The following is a 20,067-nucleotide window of genomic DNA, read 5'->3' as shown; positions in this document are numbered from 1 at the left end:
TATAATTTAAATATCGACTGAAAGTATCGATAATTATCGATCAGTATCGAAGTATGTAATCTGGTTTGAAAGCTATTTAGAGACCGCCAAGTTCAGTAGATTCCTTACCGTTAAATACACGTGAAGAAATTATACTTGACTTTGTAGAACCCTTAAAAATGTTTTTCTCGGTACTCTTTGTTTTATTTTGTGTAACATCGAATGCCTTAGTACACAGATTAAATGTTCCCAGAGTTTTATTACCAGTATTTAATGATTTTGCTGTAAATTTTACACTTGAAGTTACTGATGGTGCTTGCTATAAATGGTAACTACTATTTCTTTTACAACCTAGTTTTATTAATTTGTTATTTATTTAGTTGCAATTTTTAGTATTAAAACTTAAATCTTTTCAATTTTTCATTCATATGTTTAATATTTTATTATTTGTTCAAAAGTAATTTTTTTCATGGATTTTCACTCTCCCTCTCTCTCTATCTCTCTCTGATTGTACTATGATTTTCGATGAACCTTGTTATGGTTTTATATTTAAAATTAAAAATACATTTATCAATAGGTCAACATCGCGATTAGATATTATTCAACTAATTCCTATAAATGAAAATGTCGAGAGAACTTGTTCTTCTGCTATATTGATTCAAACAATAACGAGAGAGTCCAATAGAAATACTGCAATAGTATTAGCAGAAGATGTTAATAATGGGCAATTTTTAAGATGTGATGTTATAGTAGATGTGATATTTTCTCTAAATCTTGTGACAACTACCAGAGAATTATATATAGAGGAAGCACCAGAAGCATTTGAAGTTAGAGCATACGATGAACAAGGTAAAGATATTTGATAAAACCTTATATATTACATTATATAAAAGAGCATTTATATGTGTCAATATTTAAGGTTTCCAGCATTGTATTAATAATATATATTGAGCATCTACAGGGTCTTTTACATACAATACTGATTGTCTGAACATTCCTTTAAAGTTATTATTTTAAAGTTTGTAAGCTTTTAAAACATACATAAATTTCGATTATAATATGATATGCTTTTGTAGGAAATGAATTTACTACTCTTGCTGGTGTCGAATTTCTTTGGAGTATAGACAATGCTGATAAACATATGTCAGATTCTAAAGCACCAAATGATATTTTAAGATTTATGACTTATCAAGAATCACATTATGAAACTCCACCAACAATTGCCGCATTAGATGTAATTGGTAAAAAAGGACATATCGTACTGCTAGAAGGAATAAAAACTGGCACAGCAAAGGTATCAATATATTCTATACAGATGTAAATATTATTGCACTTTCAAGCAAAATAAAATATTTAGTTATAAATAAAATATATAAAGAGAAGAAAATATTTTTGATTGCAGGTTTCTGTGAAATTAACTTATCCAGAATATAAACATGTTCCACCAATAGAAGTTGAATTAATTGTAATAGCCAATCTAATTATTATTCCATCAGACACAACAGTTATGGCATATGATAGTTTTAAATATAAAATAATGCAAGTAAGTATCACTATTATTATGCATGACATATTTTGCATATAAATGTTGATTGAATTATTAATATATTTATAGGCTCGTCAAGGTCGTTTGGAAGAAATAACTTTACCATCTAGCCAATACTACTTAGAAGCAGAAAATCCTAATATATTAGAAATTGATAACGATCGTGATTTTGCATATGCTAAATCTCTAGGACGTACCAAAATATTCTTACATGACAAAAATGTACGTGACGAATATCCCGTTATTTTACCATCTGCTACAGTTAATGTAAATGATGTAGCGTATGTAATGCTTGCTGTTTTACCCAATAGAAATTGGGGTTTAGTACTTGGTCATACTCACGAAATTGTTGTTGAATTATATGATAATAAAGATCATAAATTTCACATTGGAGAAGGTGTTGAAGTATCAGTGAAATTAGATGAACACTACTTTGAACCAAAGATGATAACACAAAATGGCACTTATATTGTTGGTGTGCCTATCACATGTGGAACAATGACTGTTGAAGCTACCCTCAATGGTATAATTGATAAACATGGTAGAAAAGTGTTTATTGCTTCACGTCCTACTACAAGAGCTGAGCTTTTGATTCATACTCCTGTTACTATACAACCTAAGGTATTGGCAGTTCCATGGGATTCTAAGGCTAAATCAAGGTTGTCATTTATATTACTATTATTATGTGTAATACATCATTCTTTTTCGTTAATAATAATATTTTTATTAAATTTAATATATGAAATTTTATTTTATTATTATAGGTATGACACTGTACTAAACGCAAGTGGAGGAGATGGATCATACGTATGGTCAAGCAAACATCCTTCTATAGCAACAATTTCTCAAAATGGAGGAATGAGAATTTTAACAGCAGGTGTAACAGAAATAAATGTTGCTATGACAAGAAATCAGTATAATAAAGACACAACAAAAGTGTATGTATTACCTCCTTCCAAAGTAAAAGTAATTGAATATAACATGGAAGCTGCTGTAGGAGAACAAATTTATCTTCACATTGCATTATATGGAAGATTAATTAATGGAACAGACTCCAAAGAAATTCCTTTCAATGATTGTAGAGATATTAATTTTGAGACATACATTCCAGACGGTAATTTTATACAAAACAATAGTAATGTCATAGAACCTGTAGGAATTGCATGTGCCGTTATAGCAGTTACTAGCGTGGATATTGGAACATCCGAAGTAACTGTAGTATACAACGGTAACGATCAATATTTGACTGACAACGTTACTGTGTCGGCCTATGAACCTTTAATAGCATTACATCCAAGTAGCAAGGAAACTTTATTAACAGTGGGTTCATTGAGGAAAATAGTTTTTAAAGGTGGACCCCATCCATGGTCTAACAAGCCACAAAGTTATTCGCGAAAAATTCAAGTATCTGAGGAAAAAATTGTTGATGTAACAGAACATGTAGATTCTTCAGATGGATTGCACGATATATTCGTTATTGAAGTAATGTGTCGTGCCCTTGGAGAGGTGGATGTAACATATAAAATTTCAAATGTTCCTCTACTGCCAAACTGTAAAAGTACATATGCATTTGAAACAGTAAAAGTGATTTGTGGTAAACCTAGACATATTTATCTTCAACCTGAATTTAAGGATAAGAATTGTCCTATCAGCAATCTTAATATAGAAAGGATAATGGCACACAGTGATAAAAATTTGAAGCTTATTACAATAATAAAGGATGAAGAAGGTAGAACATTCGATAATATTACGAGTTTACGAATTGAATGGAATTTGAAACCCTCGACTGTAGGTTCTGTAGAAATGCCTTCTAGTTCTATAGAGGAAACAATCACGGATATGAATGTTATTTTACCAAAAAGTTACTATCAAAATGTCATTTTTAAAAAACATTTTGGCACTCTTATATTAACAGCTACAGTTACGGGTTATCAAAAATATATATTGAGTAAATTAAAAATAATTCCCGAATGGCCGCCATTCGCAATTGAGACTGAAAGAAAAATCTATGAAACGCCTCTTATAGAAACTTCTATAGAAGTAGTTTTAGTCAATGATACCTCTGTTATCCCTGATAAATTAATGGTATTAAATGATCCTACTGCAAAATATTACTTGCAAGTGAGTCAGGGTTCTGGATATTACGAATTTGTATTAAGTTCAGATGATATTGCAGAAGTTCGATATATAGAGTCAACAAAAGCAATTAGTCTCACTCCAAAAAAATCTGGAGTGCTTCATTTATCATTGATAGATCTTTGTTTACCTTCAAAACCAGCTGAAGTTGTGATTGAAATACAACAACTTGCCATAATAGAGATAGAAACAGTGAATAAAATCGAAAAGGGAAAGTGCATAGTAGCTGCATTGAAACTTTATGACACGAATGGCCATGCTATAAAATTGCCTTCTTTGAATGCTTTAGAATTTAGAGCAGAAATTGATAACGAATACATAGAAGTTAAACAGTTACCTGCTAGTGAACATGGCAATCCTCCTTATAATCAATTGTTGTATATGGTATATGGAATGGCAGAAGGCGAATCTCAATTAATTTTCGTCAATAAAGGGGCCGAAAAGGAGATACAGAGTGAATCAGCAACTATCCAAGTCTTTGTTCCTTTAAGAGTTTTTCCAAAAAATCTAACAATACTAGTAGGGACTGTTTATCAAGTACAAACAACAGGAGGTCCATCAAATGCAGAAATTGAATTCTCTACACAGGATAATGATATTCTGAACGTTGGCTATAATGGTATATTTGAAGGAAAATCAGTTGGACAAACAAAAATTATTGTTAGAGCCATTGGTCTTAATGCTAAAGGCAATAAAGTTATTTATTCTGAGGATCATGCTGATATACATGTATTGTATCTTGAAGGAGTTAAAATTGTTGTGCCAACAAGTAGAGTAAAAGTGGGTGCAATGTTTCCACTTTGGGCATTTGGTATCCCAGAACATTTAACTCCTCTTATTATAGGTTCTATGCAATTACCACTAACTTTTATGTGGTCATCTAGTGATTCTAATTTAATAACATTGCATAATATGTATGAAGGTACTGGAATTAACATTAGATACCAAAATGAGGTATCTTTGAGAGCCAAAGCAATTAGTCCTGGATTAGCAACTATTTATTTAAATGTTACAATGCCATCTAATATGTTAGCCGGTTTTAAAGGCGATGTAACATATACTACATTTATAAAAGTTGAAATTTTTGAGGAATTGCGTTTAATGCATTTGGGACTACCTTTGGATGCACCAGTGATACTAATGTCCCCAAATTCTGTCTTAAAATTAGAAACAAATCGTGACAAACATGGTTCAACTATTTATAAAGTATTGTCTACTGTACATGGAAATGATTCAGTGGATTTACAGGCTTTAACAGTTGCATCTAAAACCGTCACTATTGATAAAAATGGCATCATAAAAGCTGGTGAAAGTATTGGAAAAATAGTTATTTCTATTACAAATACTGAAGCCTATAATTTGAAACAATCAATAACTGTTATTGTTGAAGTAAGATTTATATTATATTATTAAGATGTGAATTTGATTGGGAGTTTAAAAAATTTATATCTTAATTATTTTATTTATAGGTCAAGCCTATTCATTATATGATGTTGTCTTTAAAATCAATTTTACGAATTCGGAGTGGAGAAGAATTAAATATGTTACCCAAGGGTATGGAATTGGATTATATTCTTGAATATTATGATAATATTGGAACAAAGTTTCATGCTGCTGAAGTTGATGCTAAAACTATATTAAATCGGGTTGATCTCGCATCATTTACTAAAGGTTCCGAAAATGTAGTTACTGCAAAATTTATTGAAAATGGAGACCTTGTTGTAAAAGCATACAATGAAAGATATCCTAATGCAATGTTTGATTATGTACATATGATGATTGGTGATATAGTTTTCCCCACAAAGGTAATTTACGTGTTTATTTTATGTTAAATAAGAAATTTTCATATATGAATCATTTAAATCATTTAAATTTATAATGTATTATAGACTACACTAACAGTGGGCGATATAGTATGCTTTTCAATGCCACTTTTATCTTCTGACGGTGATCCAGGTTATTGGCAATCTTCTGCTCCTGAAATATTAACTGTAGATCCTATTACAGGAATAGGTCGAGCAAAAAATATCGGTTATGCAGTAGTAAAACATAGTCTTGCAACTCACATGCAAGGTGAAATAGAAGTTCACATCCAACCTATTGCAAAGGTACTACATTCAGTGAATCATTTGGAATTATTAATCATTAATATTTTTTCGAAAATTGTACATGGTATTGTTTTGTACATACAGGTATCAATTGTCCCATTAAGAGGTCGAAATATTACTGGAACTGAAACTTTTAGTGTTCCTGTTGTACTTAAAAGCAAAGATGAACAAGTCAAAGAAAACAATATCCTATCTAGAGGCTTAGGTGGTTGTAGAACATTTAGTTTATTTACTTTAAATTCATTTCCCTATACCTGTAATATACAATTTGTTTCATCAACTTCATCTATCGGAATAAAAGACCTGTTTCTTGTCAAACCACGATTTGATATTGCAACTGGTACGTTTAATTTGATCTGCTGCATATAACAAAATTTACTATTATTTAACTTTACATAGAAATTGTTTATTGTAGGATTTTATTATTGTGATGTAATCCCAATGGGTTCTCCAAACATAATTTCTAGTACATTAGAAAGTCGTATTCAAATAAGTGCACAAAGTAAAGACATTGAGGCTGTGCCTTTAGAAGTTACATATCTTCCTCCTGTCTATGTTGATGCCAAAGAAATTATTTTTATTAATACCCATTCTCAAACCATTCCAACAGCAACACTTGAAATATATGGGTTGCAATCTGTATTAAATCATCTTACTGTAAGTTTATTATTCTATGGAAGCTGAAGTAAATTTTAAAATACGATTCATTTCATTTGTAATAAACTTCTATAGATTGATGTACCAGATGGAATGACTGTAAGTGCTCGACAATATATTTCAAAATCTACAATGCAATACAAACTGCGTTTGATGCATAATCAGGAAGAAATCCAAGGTCAAAAAGTTGTTATTGTAAATGACATTACAAAGCAAAATATATCCGTGAGTAGATAAAAAAAAACACTTATCAAACATCATAATTTATTGTAAATAATAATTTAATTTTGTTTCTGTAGCTTTTTGTACGTGTAACAAAATATGAAAATTTCATACCATTATCTGGAATCCACTGGGTAGATTATATGTACTTCCATCGTTATACATTCGGAACATTTGCTGTTATTGTAATTACTTTCTTCTACAGTGAGTCTCTTAGTATTTCATATTGGTTTTAGCTTATCGTATAAATATTTTCTTACAATATTATCTTTATATTTTGTTTTATAGTATGGAAGAATAAAATAGCAAATGTTGATTTAAACATAAAGAATAGATCAGTTTTTGGTATGTATTTTATTTTAACATAATTTCTATTCATATTTATAATAAATAACTGTTTAACCGCAATTCATCTTTTATAGCTGATAAATGTCCACCACAATTAAAAAAGGTTAGTACTCCATGCTCATCTCCGTTAAATAGTACAACTATGTCAACTCCAAGGAGTCCAGTTACACCAACAAGATTTACATTTTCTGCGTTTGATCCTGTATATGGTGATCCTCGTGGTCCTTATTCGGCAAGTAAACGAAATAGGTCCTTGAATATGACACAATAAAAATGAATAGTTTCAATTTAAAGATACGTTGTACAGTGTACTTATACTAATTAGATTTGTTTTTATACGAACTATTTCAGAATAGTGCCTTATTGTCACAACTTATCATATTTTATTTATATTTAAAAACTAATAATTTTTTATGTTGTTTATGATCATGATATGGTTTTGTGTATTACTATTAGATGTGTGTATGTGTATAGAACAGTGTACATTTTGTAATTTACTATTAAATAACTACGTATGTAGGCCAATGTACATACTGTAATATATAATTTGAAATATATTATTATATGTATATGTAGAATGTTTTAAGTAATTTAACTCCGATCTAATGGCATTTATATGGCGTCATCTATGAGATAAAGAAGGAACATAAGCTTTGAATGTTATGGATAAATGGCAGCATTCGTCTGTTCTTAGATAAGGAGCACATTTCTGTGCAACAAGGATAGATAGAGAAATTATTAGTTCCACTTTTCATCACTGCGTGGTGAATAGTATTTCTATATCCACAAATAGATGAAATATTTTATTTCGAAAAAAACTAATTAAATCGATTAATTTGTAAACTTTTATGATTGATTCTCCCAAATTAGGCTCTCAGCTTTCTTCCAATATTCCATTTAATCTACGAAATACATAAATAAAGATTTACAAATTTCATTTAATAGATATATATTTGCTTGAATAATATTTCATTTTTCACAAACTATATTCGGTACTTGGATCAAAATTGTACCTGGAAATAGTTAAAAGCATCAACTTTTGATACATACGCGTAGGATGTAAATTAATTGCGTGAAAATGTAAAATTTATTTTCTAATTTCGACATCGTCACTCAGTATCACTCCTTATCTCATCATGACGATACCTCCTTTAATATTCTATGTTCCTGTTAACATTCCTCAATTTTCAGCCAAAAATTATATTCTCGATAGATAATGATCTCAATCTGATTACTAATTTTTATTGCTTTGGTTAATTTTTGATGTGATAGCTCTTTGAAATTATTATTTTATTATGATGTAGGATACAATCATAATTAAATACTATTTAAACTTATTAAAAAATTATCATGATGGACTATTTCTTTTCCACCTTCATATCATTCAAATATGAGAATGTTAGGAAAAATGTTCTTTCCTAAAATTGAGTTTATGTTAGTTGATAAAAGGGTTGATTACAGCAAAATGAATTTTTCTTCTTCTATCTTAACGATATATTTTCTTTGTTAAAGGATTTAAACAGATCTTTAATATATACAGAAGTATTCATATACAAATAAAGCATATAAAATTAGAAAATAAAGTATGTGTAGACTGAATATTGAACTAAAATTTTATATATTCATGTATGGTTCCAATTACAGTAATTATGCAAGATAACTTTCTTAGTTTAAATAATATTGCACAGTATTCTATGTTAATGATAAAAAGAAATTGGAAATTGCATGTAATGTTACTTACAGTAAAATGTTCATAATTTTTTTAATTTTCTTCTGTTTTCTCCCCCATTCTTTTGCTTAAAAACTGAAAAGATTATTTTATAAAGTGTTTTGTACTATACTTTTTCATATTTACTCCAAAGATATACATACATATGTATAATGATATTGTTCTAATCAGTTTCTTATATTGCATATAAACAACATGTAACATGATCCATTAATCAGACTATTTTCTCTAAAACCATCAAAGATATCACATATCTCCAATTTTTGCACTGATTATGTTTCAAAATATTTATTTAGTTCACATTTATTTAATTTTATATATTCTAATATTTTCCTTATCTTTTATTAAAAATTTTAATGAAAAAGGATGTAATTGTATTAGATAACTCACAAATACATTAATATATAAGAAAATAGTAGAACATTTTATGGTTCTACCTTTGTAATACAAAAGTAAAATATAAAAATGCTGTTACAGAAGTGTGTTTAATATAATAAAATAGTTCTCGTTCTGGTAAATTATCTCTGGAATTGTGTTCATGTGTTAGAAACTATTTTGAAAGAAATAATACTTGATATTCTCAATGGTTTTAGAAAGACAGTTTGTAGTACACTTTACTTGTTCCCGTTGTAACTAAACCTTAAGAAAACTCTTTGTTTATATATGATTACTCTATAGTTGTATAGTATAAATGACAAGTATTTAAAATAAAATTAATGGTTCAAGATTAGCATATAAAATATGGTGGAAAATTGGCTATTCACTGTAGAAGATAGGAGGTAACATTTGGTATAATTGAGAAAGAGATCATTAGCATAAAAACAAATTAAAAATACAAACTGAAATTTGTTTATTATACAAGATTTAAAAAAGAAATTCATCTTTCAGAATTATTAAGTACACTAAAAACTTATCATTTCTATAAACTTATATTATACATATATGAAATCTTATATAAAACAAAAATTTAATCTGTACTTTTGAAATGTATGTTTTATTTGTAAAAAAACATCTAATTTTTAGCATTTCCATAAATTACTCCGTATTATGTGTAAAACTTTTTCATTTTGATTATCTGCTCCACGTAATAGAATTCACCAGTAGGCAGAAAATAAAACATTTTTAATATATTTCCCAAGGAATATAATGAAATCTTTGTATATATGTATATATAAAAAATAATAAAATAATTTTACTTCAAAGATTCCATTGTCTCATTAGAGAATAGCAATTGGTTATAATAAAATTTATTGATGTAAAAAAAAATGTAAATGTCATTCTGTAAAAATGTTTCAACATGAGTTTAAAATTGAATTAAATTTTGATTTAAGCAACTAAAATACTAACATTTTTAGCAACATCTTATAATGAAACTACAGTTTTAACTATTTGTAAATTAAATCTGTAATTTTGAACACTTATTTGAACTTTGTTTAGTGATTACAATAATTTGTACCATTTTAAATCTGTAATTGGATTATTCCAACTCAATATAATTGTTTCATTTATATAGATATACTATATAGATTTCATAAATTTGTTGTGTTCGTAAAGAAATAGAAACGTTTTTGCGTTTCATGTCTAATTAAAACTGATTGTTCCATTGAAGAAAGTCATTACGATACAATATCGAGAATCTGTACAGTTTCTAATAATGATATTTTGTAACAAGTTGTTTAAAGATAGTTACATCATATCGTCAGCATATTCTTATACTAGACATGTGCTTTGTTTTCTTCAACAATCTCATAGATGTAACACAACTAGTAAGTTCATAAACTTTTTAATTTTGTAATTAATCGACAGAAATTTTCACAGCTTTCTTATAACTTTCTATTTAAATAATTACAAAACAATATTTTGTTATGTTAGTAAAATATTGCTCACAATCAGTCAAATTTACTGACTCTTATTAGATTATTATCACAAACGTTACATTATGAAATTGTTGGATAATGATCCCTATTACCATTTTGTACAATAAGAGTACTCCTTTATCGCTTCAAACAAAACGTAAATTTATCAAGCTTTGTTTTCTGTAGAGATATTAAAAGGATTAAGAAACGTAAATCCAATGATTGTAATATTTAGTACATGATGAAATCATGTTATAACTTATGCATGTTTTATACATTATCTTAAAACAAAAATATTCTTAGAGCCTGAAACATTCGTTTCATTTATTAATTTTACATAAACTTTTGGTTTCACTTCAGTCTTATTGATAAAAATACGATACATGTAGAAAGTATACTATCGAGACAGAAACAATTTGTTTGATTAACTCTTTATTTTTGTTTTTCTTTTTTTTATCAGTGACTGCACAAGCAGTCCTCCATAACGAAGTTTTGATGTCAATATATACTTTAAAAATCTGTTTTTTTTAAATCACTGAAAACATGGAAGCTGCAAGCATTCCATTGAAGTGAATATTGTGTTCGAGAATATGTTTCAAAGAGATTTTGCCTTTCTGTTCCTTTGTATTTTAAATATTCACAATAAACACAGCTGCTTTATATATATATAAAAAGAAAAAGAAAAGGAAAATAGAACAGAAATTACAAGAGTATTGCACTTAAATCTAGAACAGTTGGAATTGGTATTTTGTAATACATAACAGAATGTATAAATAACATAAGAGAAATATTTTACAAAGTCTTGTATAAAAAACATGATTAAATCGCGACAATATAAACATTATCAAGGAATAAATTTTCTACATCAGGAAAATATACATCCGTACTTAGTACAAAGTAATTGTCTCGTGAAAATGAAGTGTAAGCTACACAAAGCTAATGAAAGAACATAGAATAGTTTCTAACAAAAATGACTTCATCTCTAGAAAGGCAAAGTCTTATAAAACGTACGTATTACTTATATAATGCTCATCGATCGGCGGTAGCGTTTTCTAGTATTAGTTATAACAACAGGAACCGACACAGGGGCGGGAGGAGTTACGGGTGTAACAGGAGTCATCGGTGTAAGAGGAGTTAAAGGAGTTTCAGCCATTTGGGCTGAAGAGGGGGGCCTGAGCTACCAAATGTAGTTTTCGGTTTGAGGGGCTCGCATTACTCCCACACCTCCACCGAGTCTTCTGTAATTCATACAACCACATAGTTTCCATTGATTTTGTTCTGAATCGTACACTTCGATTGTTTTTAAATAGGCAGTTCCATCAAATCCACCCACTGCATATAGTAAACCATTCACTACTGCTAAACCCACCTGAAAATATAAGTGAATGAATTCTTTTGTTAGTAAGAAACGTATGATTTTTAAATTTATCTGCATCCAATATTATGAAATTTAAGTGAAGTATTTTTAGTGAAACAGGTTTTTACAAGAAATCAGGTTAATGACCGTTTTAAACAATAAATAGTAAAAGTTAAGGCAACTTACTCCGCTTCTTCTTGATGTCATAGCGACTATCGGACTCCAAGAATTTGTGTGAGGGTTATACCGTTCTGCACTTGAGAGCTCCATGCAGTCATCTCGTCCTCCAACGGCATAAATTAGATTATTAAATACCGCACAGCCTAGATGCTTACGTCTTGTAGACATAGGTGATACTTGAGACCATTTGTTTTGTCTCGGATCATATCTTTCTACTGTATTTAAAGGCGACTGGCCATCGGATCCACCGATGGCATATAAATAACCGCCTAGCACAGCAACAGCTACTCCAAGCCTTCTAGTGGTCATTGGTGATACTTTGGACCATTTATTTTCTTTAGGATCATACCTGTATATAATAAATCCTTTGTTTCGTTTTGAATCCTTTTAAAATTATATTAATTTTTATATTTCATATTGATACATGAAAGTAGATAAAATGAGTAAAAGCTTACAAATAATGTTCTATCATATCATACAGTTATCATGTCATGTTATTTCTCACTTTGTTATTGTGTTTTATAAAGTAAAGAATGGAAGAGATAGCATTCTAACAATAAAACGTGAATAACATGCATGATAAGTAGGCAAAGTTTATTTATACTTGTGATGTATAATTAGTGAAGAGACTCTGAATGAATAAAATTTGATTTTAACTATATGGCAATAAAATATTTATAAATAGGACAATTTACCTCTCAACATGATTTAAACATTGGACGCCATCCTGCCCACCTACCGCGTAAAGAAAACCATCCAATACCGCAACACCTACGCTAGTTCGACACGATGTGGTAGGTGCAACATCACAGGACCATTGATTCGTTTGTGGATCATATCGTTCGATGCTATTTAAATAGCTTTGTCCGTCGTGACCACCTACTGCGTACAACAAATCGTTCAGTACAGCTACTCCGACACCACATCTTCGTTTACTCATTGGCGCCACCATTTTCCAATCCGCAGTGTTAGGATCAAATCTTTCCACGCTAGCGATTGCATCGCCAGAACACCAACCTCCGACAGCGAACAGAACTTCACCGCGTCTGGTTGGTTTTCTAGGTCGTGTTCTAGGTCCTTGCATCAGCGGCCTTTCTTGAGGAAGCAGCAAGTAATTTTTCGCTTCGTCTACCAAGTCTCTGCATGCGTCATCGGACCGAACTAAAAGGTCAGAACCTACGGTTCCAACTAAAAATTTTGGGCTAAGGAGGGGTAGTCGTACATGTTGAAGAACTTGCGCCAAATGTTGCCTTCTCTCAGTGACATTATATTTGACCCAGTTCATAACTGCACTAAATACCTGTTCTTCTGTTCGAACATTTAACTCGTCCGAAGAAATAATATCTACTAATTGGCCAACAGGCAATAAAAGAAATTCTTCGCTTTCCATTACCTAGTTAGGAACAAAAATGTAAACAATTATTATAAATCTAGTTATTAGATATATCTTGGAGAATGAAGAATACATACTTCTTGAAAATTGTGCTGTGTAAACTTGTCCGCGATTCGTAAAAGTTCACGACAAGAATGAGTATCAGCAAACGCTCGTATACCTAGACAATTAGACGGATCTAACTGGCGTTTGAGAAACTCGCAACATATATCTTGAATCTCTGCTAGCTGGAGAAGGCACGCTGCTGGAAGGAGAGTTTGAACGTTCGCTTCCTCGACGATGATGTGAGAAGTGTAACAGAAGTCTATCAATAGTTCCATCGCCATTTCATCTATGTCACGTATCGTGACTTCAGTTTGTCGAGATTCCGCCAGCTCCCCAGTAAACATCGCTCTACAAACAATACAGTTTTCACTATTTAGTCAATTTAAATTTTGAAAGTTCCAATGTTTAATTACGATTACAGTATCTTACCGGAAGTACGGACTACACGCCGATAAAATAACACGGTGAGCAAATATCTTTCTAGAGCCGACATTGAGAACAACATCGCACAATTCTCGATGACGACGAAGAACATTGAGTTCGGTGAGTGTAGCACGAGGATGCTTCTCTGAAGTGTGACTGAGGCGGGCTGGGGAAGGTGCGCGTTCTACGACCATTTCACCCATCCTCTGTGAGGATGGGGCGCCCGCGGTCGCTCTCCCCGAGGCGCCCCTAGACCCCCCTAGCTGGAGGCGCAGCGGGGGTGACGCCCAACCCCACACCGAGTCTATCTGCAACACCATTCACCAACCACCACGGCTCTCGAACGTGCCCGCACCAGGCCCTCTGATCTTCTCAAATCCCTAAAACCAAAGCATTCGTTTCTTATCTGTTTGAACGATTTAACTGATCTTTAGTATCCAAATAATTTGACATAAGTTTACATAATTACATTTGATACATTGAAGAATTTTAGGAGCTATCGTGTGCTAAAATTCTATTTTCCTATATAAACCAAAGGTTGAAGAAGTGTTTGTAAATTAGTCATTATGGCTTCTCAACTACGATCATGCTACAAACAAGTTTCTTTTATAGTTATACGTAGTAACTGTTTCCATATAAATTTGACAGAATTTAATAAACTCAAATTTTACTTTTGAATTATATAACAAGTTGGAAAAGCTTAGAATGAGTAGAAAAATTAATATAGTTGTGTGGTGACTTAACGATTCATTGATACAAATATTCTACCTAAAAAGAAAACAACTGAAAAGAAGACTCTTATATTGTAAAAGGATACGTATATAGATATAAGATCAATTAATAAAGATTCCAAATTGATACAGATTATTTGTAAATAATGCAATGCTCTTATAGTAATCATAGTAATTGCATGATTGTTTGTAAATAACAACATAACCCCAGTAATAACATATAGTAGCAATTAATAATGAAATTAATGTTTAAAATAATATCCACAAATATTAAAAGTCACTTTATGAGAAAGAAACATAAATTTTTCAAAATCATAGTACGATTAACTTATCTTTAACTTAACAGCAAATTATACATACATTTAAGTTTTGTGATATATATAATAAAATCTCTTTGTTAAACTTTCTTGTTTTCTTTGTGTTAAGTACATGAGTAAACACATAGTTCTTTTATCTAATCTCTTTATCTGTCTAAACTTTGAATGAAACTATGTTACTCAGTATTATAGATAAAAGATTTAGTCATCAAAATAAACGATTCTGTATATGCATAACATAAAGTTGGAAATTTTGCTTGAAATATATAAAAAATAATCATTATATACGAAACGCGTTCTAAAAATAATCAAATCTTCAATAGAATTTTATCTTTCAAAATAACATGGATAATACTGACATAGATCTAATACAACACATTCTAACATAAAAATATATCTTTTTAATTTATACACTGAGACACTACTGCCATTATGAAAAATGAGATTTTCGTTGAGATTAAATTAACTGAATTTTTCTACGTCGGAAATAAATCGTCGTTAATACAGTTTTACAATACAATTTACAAAGAATCGAAAATGTAGCAAAAGTATTAATTACGCGAATATATTTTTGCATATTGAATAAATGATACGAGTTTTATGTGATATTTTCACCTTTTATACATTTATCTTAACGACGGATCGTGTAAAAGTGTTTTCAAGGAATTGGACAGCTCGTAGGCGTGAGAAAGTGATAGTAGAAACATCGTTGACACTCACTGTATGATGGATACGAAGATTTTTGACGTACGATTAAGAAACTCGATCGAATTTCTGTATGGTTTGGGTAGTTTCCCAGCTAATAAGCGATAAACAAAAATTTGATCACCGTTCCAGCTTCGTTTTTTCACGATACTGTTAAAACAATAGCATGATGTTAGATGTTGAATCAGCGTCGCGCTTCAGAACCGATACACCAGTTTAAAATCCGATTCACTAAATTTCCGTGGATGATATCACAAGGGTACATTCATTTTGATATCTTTGCTTGTGATGCATAATGCACCAAATAGCGATTCCTTCGTTTCTGAACCGAATCCCCAGGGTTACGCTCGCGTTGTGCCAATTGTGTCACTCTACCTTTGCTTTCCGTCCAAGACCAACAGATAGAAGCACTGTATCGTTAGAACTGTCCGAATCGTTGTAACCGTGTCAACGCTTTCTCTTTTCAACAACAGATGGCACAACTACAGTTATTTTTATTTAAACTTCTTTCCCGCGTATAGCTCTCAAGCAAAATTAAATAATAACGAAAAAAGATTTCATGAAAAAAATGTTTATTTCCAGTCGAAAAATTCAACATCTTAAGGAATTAAGTTAAATTAAGAATTTAATTATCCCATAACATATTCAATAAGATTGCGCGATTAAATCACTACCAGCTTCTACTTTTACATTTTAAAATCACTTACCTGTTGAGATTCCGTAAGAATCTCAAGGTTCAGAAACAACACGAAATTACAGACTCGACAGTACCAAAAAATAAAAAAGGCCAAGTCGATAATATTAATAGAGGATGTTTCAATTATCGAAGACATTTCAATTAAAAAAGAATGAAATTGGTTCATTGAGACGAAGCAGAAGCAAACAGATCACAGATTAATAAATGGAAATTTTTATTTCTGTCATGTTGAAATCGAGTATTAACAATTAATGATGACGCATAGCCATAAATCCATCTTTGTCTCGTAACGTAGTCAAACTTGGTTTCCCGAGACATCCTGTACGTCATTAAACGTATAGTTACAAGATTACACAGCGAACAAGGTCCACGATGTTCTCTTCGAATCTCGAAACGCGCAATCACTGTTTTCGTGTTCGCATCTGGTGAACAATGTTCGAACACCGTATCTTGGCTGCGAATCGTGAAAGCTGGCCGTGTTTCGCGGCCATCGTATCGGTTGTATCAAGCCGCTGCTTAATAAAATAGCACGGCGATCGATGCGCTTGGAGCGAAAGCGGAAAGAGCCGGTCGCGTGTCTATGGATATTCCGCTTCCGAGAACATCGGCTCTCATTCTCTGCCGCAAGATTATTCAATCATCACGAACGGGACAAATGGGGCCGTATATACCGCCGTTACACCGTGTGGATCACCTTATTAAGATTACAAGGGCTGGTTGCCTGTGAGTCGGCTAAAATCTAGGTCAACCGTAATAAGACGTAACCGATTTTTATTGGCACCTGCCATCCGAACTCACGACGATCCGCTTAATCGTTTTATCGTATCGCGCGCCTGCTATTTCTGCAGCTTGCACACAGTCACGCTGCGTTCACGGAAGTTCTGCCTGTTTTATTGCGCCAGACGAGTTGTTCCCGTTTCAGGGAAAACCGTATTGCCAGTTTAATTATTCGAATTATTGACGAAAGGATATATATATATATATGTATAGCTTGTGATTTAGTTCTCGGTTTGATACCGTTCGAACATCGTGTTACGCGTTGCGCATGTATTTCAAAAGTGAGCAAATATTTGGAAGCTTGCGAAAGAATTATTTACTAAACATTTGAATTATTGGGAAAGAAGTCGACATCAGAAGGATAGATAGAAATATTTGAGTATTTGATAGGTTGGTAATAATCGAAATATCGTATAATAAATATATTAGTTAGAATGAAAGATACTACTTGCTGAAGGTTTACTTGCTTAACTGTGGAACAGGTGTCGCTTGAATATACGTAATTATAATTTCCATCGCGGCAGTTGCTACGTTTCTTTAAGATGCTTTCGATCAGTTGATAAAAGGAGATATAAATTAAAATTTTACCGGTTTTCTGCACGTAATATATTTCTAATTATCGAATATCATGCTTTTTACGTCAACAATTTGTATTCCTCCTTTTTCCAAACAAGTTGCAATTAATTGTTTCTAACTGGAATTTTGTACATTGCTTAAACGTTTGTTTAAAAAAATATAAGAATGTATAATATAAAGTTGAGCTTTCATTGAGACCAACTTAAAGAAAAAGACGCGTTTCGAGCGAAGAAATAAGCCCCGCGCTAGATGTCTGACACAAGATACACTCGTACTACTGTGAATTCATAGTCCTTCACCGATGATTGCTACAGCCATTTTACGAACTCTTCGTTAAATTCCTCTTAACCTATTAGATATTTTATTACTTTCAAGGAAACATCTTCAAACATTAATTTAGACAAATTGTTTGACCTTTAGTATTATATTTTTTCCCTAGGGCAAGTATAACAACTTCAGAAGACCCATTCTTCTGATTAGTTTATCATGCTGACGAAGTCTAGAAATAGATACAACTTAGAGAATAAACTTTCGTAGTAACCACGCATTTGTGACCATCTATTCCCACTCCGAATTCTTTTTATACTTTTCTAGTAAAGTTTCAAATGATCTATAGTCGATTCACGCAAGACTTTGCTCGTATTTATATCTACAGGGTGGTTGGTAACTGTGGGTGGTACAAGCGGAAAGAGGGTGAAAAAGAAGTCGAAAATATAGAATAAAAATTTCTTTTTTAATTTTTCCATCGAGACAGCGATCTACAGTGAGATCCGTTATAACGTACCGCACGCGTACCGAGCGAAAATTCAAAGTCGATTTTCTCGAAAACAAAGCCTCGAACGAAAAATTGTTATTCTATATTTTCCACTTCTTTTTTCGCCTAGAACCACCCCCTTTCCGCTTGTACCACCAGTTACCAACCACCCTGTATACTATACGCTGTATCGATGTTGAGCGTGTATCAACGCATCTACGTGGCATTCTTTAATGAAAGTTGAAGCATTTGAACAATTTCGATAGAACTAAGGTAAATACGATCTATCGTTCGCATTCCTTACCGCAGAATACGCGTTGATAAACCTAAATCCAGCCTACGTTCGATATTTGCCTTCAACTCTGTAACGAAGCTTTTATTGTCAGACTCTATACAACGTTTTTCTCTTATTTCCACCTGAAGATTATACCCGTACGGAGAAAGTAGGAAACACGTCGTGTTTTCGTAAAAATGGTAAACGTTTTTTCTATGCTGGCGTTCGAGTACTTCCGGCAATCACTGTATGTTACACGATTCAAGCTGACATCCATCGTCGGTCGTACGTTTCGTCCGTAATGAAATCGCAGCAATCACTGCGCTCGGTGTGCATGAACGAACAACTAGGCTGCGCTACGATACTGTTGCTACACGCGCACACGCGAGTTTTATCGCGGTTTATCAGTCGGCGCGACCGAGTCAGGCCGGTTTTTGCATCGGCAACGATCTTTATCGGCGCGGACCGAGTAAGTCGTCAGTGTAATTTTAAATTCGCGATGCGTCGATGCGTCATTAAAGTGGTTTAAGAGGTATCGTCGGTGTTACCGCGGTTTTTCGACTTAAACGCACTGCCTGGAGGCGCGTTTAACTCCGATTACAGAAACTCGAACCGATTGCAGCTTTTCGGAACCCGACCCGGACTAATGTCCCTCCGTTCCCCGTTTTTTCCCTTCTTTTTCTCTCGTTTTCTTCTTCTCCCGAGACACGGATTTTAATATTGCTCCGTTAATACGTCATCTGCGTTAATGCCACTCGATTAACATTGATTTTTTCCCAGGACGTGTCTTCGGGTGACAAGCACAAAATTTATGACACGGACTACACATATACGTGTAATTGAAATATACTTACTTCACAGACTCGTAATAAAGGTGATACAATTTGGGAACCGTCCTTTTCAAGTTATCATTATTTCGCGATTCTTCAAGGTGTTTTTGTTTTTTCATTATTTTTATTACTTACTCGTCTTGTCGTCGAATTCAATTAACGAAATAACGTGGTATTATGTTCGAGAGCAGCCCTTTGCATTTTTTTAAGAAGAAATTTCCCCGAGTTTCGTATTGTCGCTACAAATTGATTACGTATCTATCGAAATATGATCTTTTTAGTTTATTCAGCGAAAGCATAAACGATAAAAGCAAAAGATTACTCATATCGATAAACGTTAGTCTAAATATCTTAACCAAAAAGATGAAATTATCCTACTTAATAAAGATAATCCTTTGCCGTACCGACGAGCAACTTTTTAGCTTCC

At 32.0% G+C, this 20,067-nt stretch overlaps 2 protein-coding genes and 1 long non-coding RNA gene across 5 annotated transcripts; 1 reads left to right on the top strand and 2 right to left on the bottom strand.

Moving 5' to 3' along the window:
- Positions 1-92: 92 nt before the first annotated feature.
- Gp210 (nucleoporin 210) lies at positions 93-7,574 on the top strand. Its single transcript, XM_033330603.2, has 14 exons — positions 93-307; positions 557-828; positions 1,056-1,273; positions 1,382-1,522; positions 1,595-2,184; positions 2,290-5,050; positions 5,131-5,466; positions 5,551-5,769; positions 5,854-6,109; positions 6,185-6,426; positions 6,502-6,651; positions 6,726-6,852; positions 6,937-6,993; positions 7,071-7,574. The coding sequence occupies exons 1-14, from the start codon at positions 159-161 to the stop codon at positions 7,265-7,267; spliced, it is 5,715 nt and encodes a 1,904-aa protein (XP_033186494.2). The 5' UTR covers positions 93-158; the 3' UTR covers positions 7,268-7,574.
- On the bottom strand, positions 6,984-8,103 carry LOC117155055 (uncharacterized). The gene is made up of 2 exons (XR_013059700.1): positions 7,531-8,103; positions 6,984-7,248 (listed from the first exon to the last, which is right to left on the bottom strand). It is a non-coding gene; the product is annotated as an uncharacterized LOC117155055 (long non-coding RNA).
- A 1,455-nt stretch (positions 8,104-9,558) lies between these two features.
- Positions 9,559-16,127, bottom strand: dbo (Kelch-like protein diablo). Of its 3 annotated transcripts, none has more exons than XM_076623241.1 (7): positions 15,643-16,127; positions 14,449-14,501; positions 13,986-14,359; positions 13,589-13,904; positions 12,814-13,511; positions 12,125-12,467; positions 9,559-11,950 (listed from the first exon to the last, which is right to left on the bottom strand). In XM_076623241.1, exons 3-7 carry the CDS (start codon positions 14,297-14,299, stop codon positions 11,759-11,761), a joined length of 1,863 nt encoding a protein of 620 aa, XP_076479356.1. In that variant the 5' UTR covers positions 14,300-14,359; positions 14,449-14,501; positions 15,643-16,127; the 3' UTR covers positions 9,559-11,758. The 3 variants fall into 3 exon arrangements, with proteins under 3 accessions (XP_076479356.1, XP_076479355.1, XP_033186498.1); XM_076623240.1 differs by having other exon boundaries at positions 15,748-16,127; XM_033330607.2 differs by lacking the exon at positions 14,449-14,501 and having other exon boundaries at positions 15,748-16,127.
- Positions 16,128-20,067: the final 3,940 nt, after the last annotated feature.

This window comes from Bombus vancouverensis, chromosome 12, assembly GCF_051014615.1.
Source record: "Bombus vancouverensis nearcticus chromosome 12, iyBomVanc1_principal, whole genome shotgun sequence".
Taxonomy (NCBI): domain Eukaryota; kingdom Metazoa; phylum Arthropoda; class Insecta; order Hymenoptera; family Apidae; genus Bombus; species Bombus vancouverensis.
This window is presented reverse-complemented; position numbering and strand designations above follow the sequence as displayed.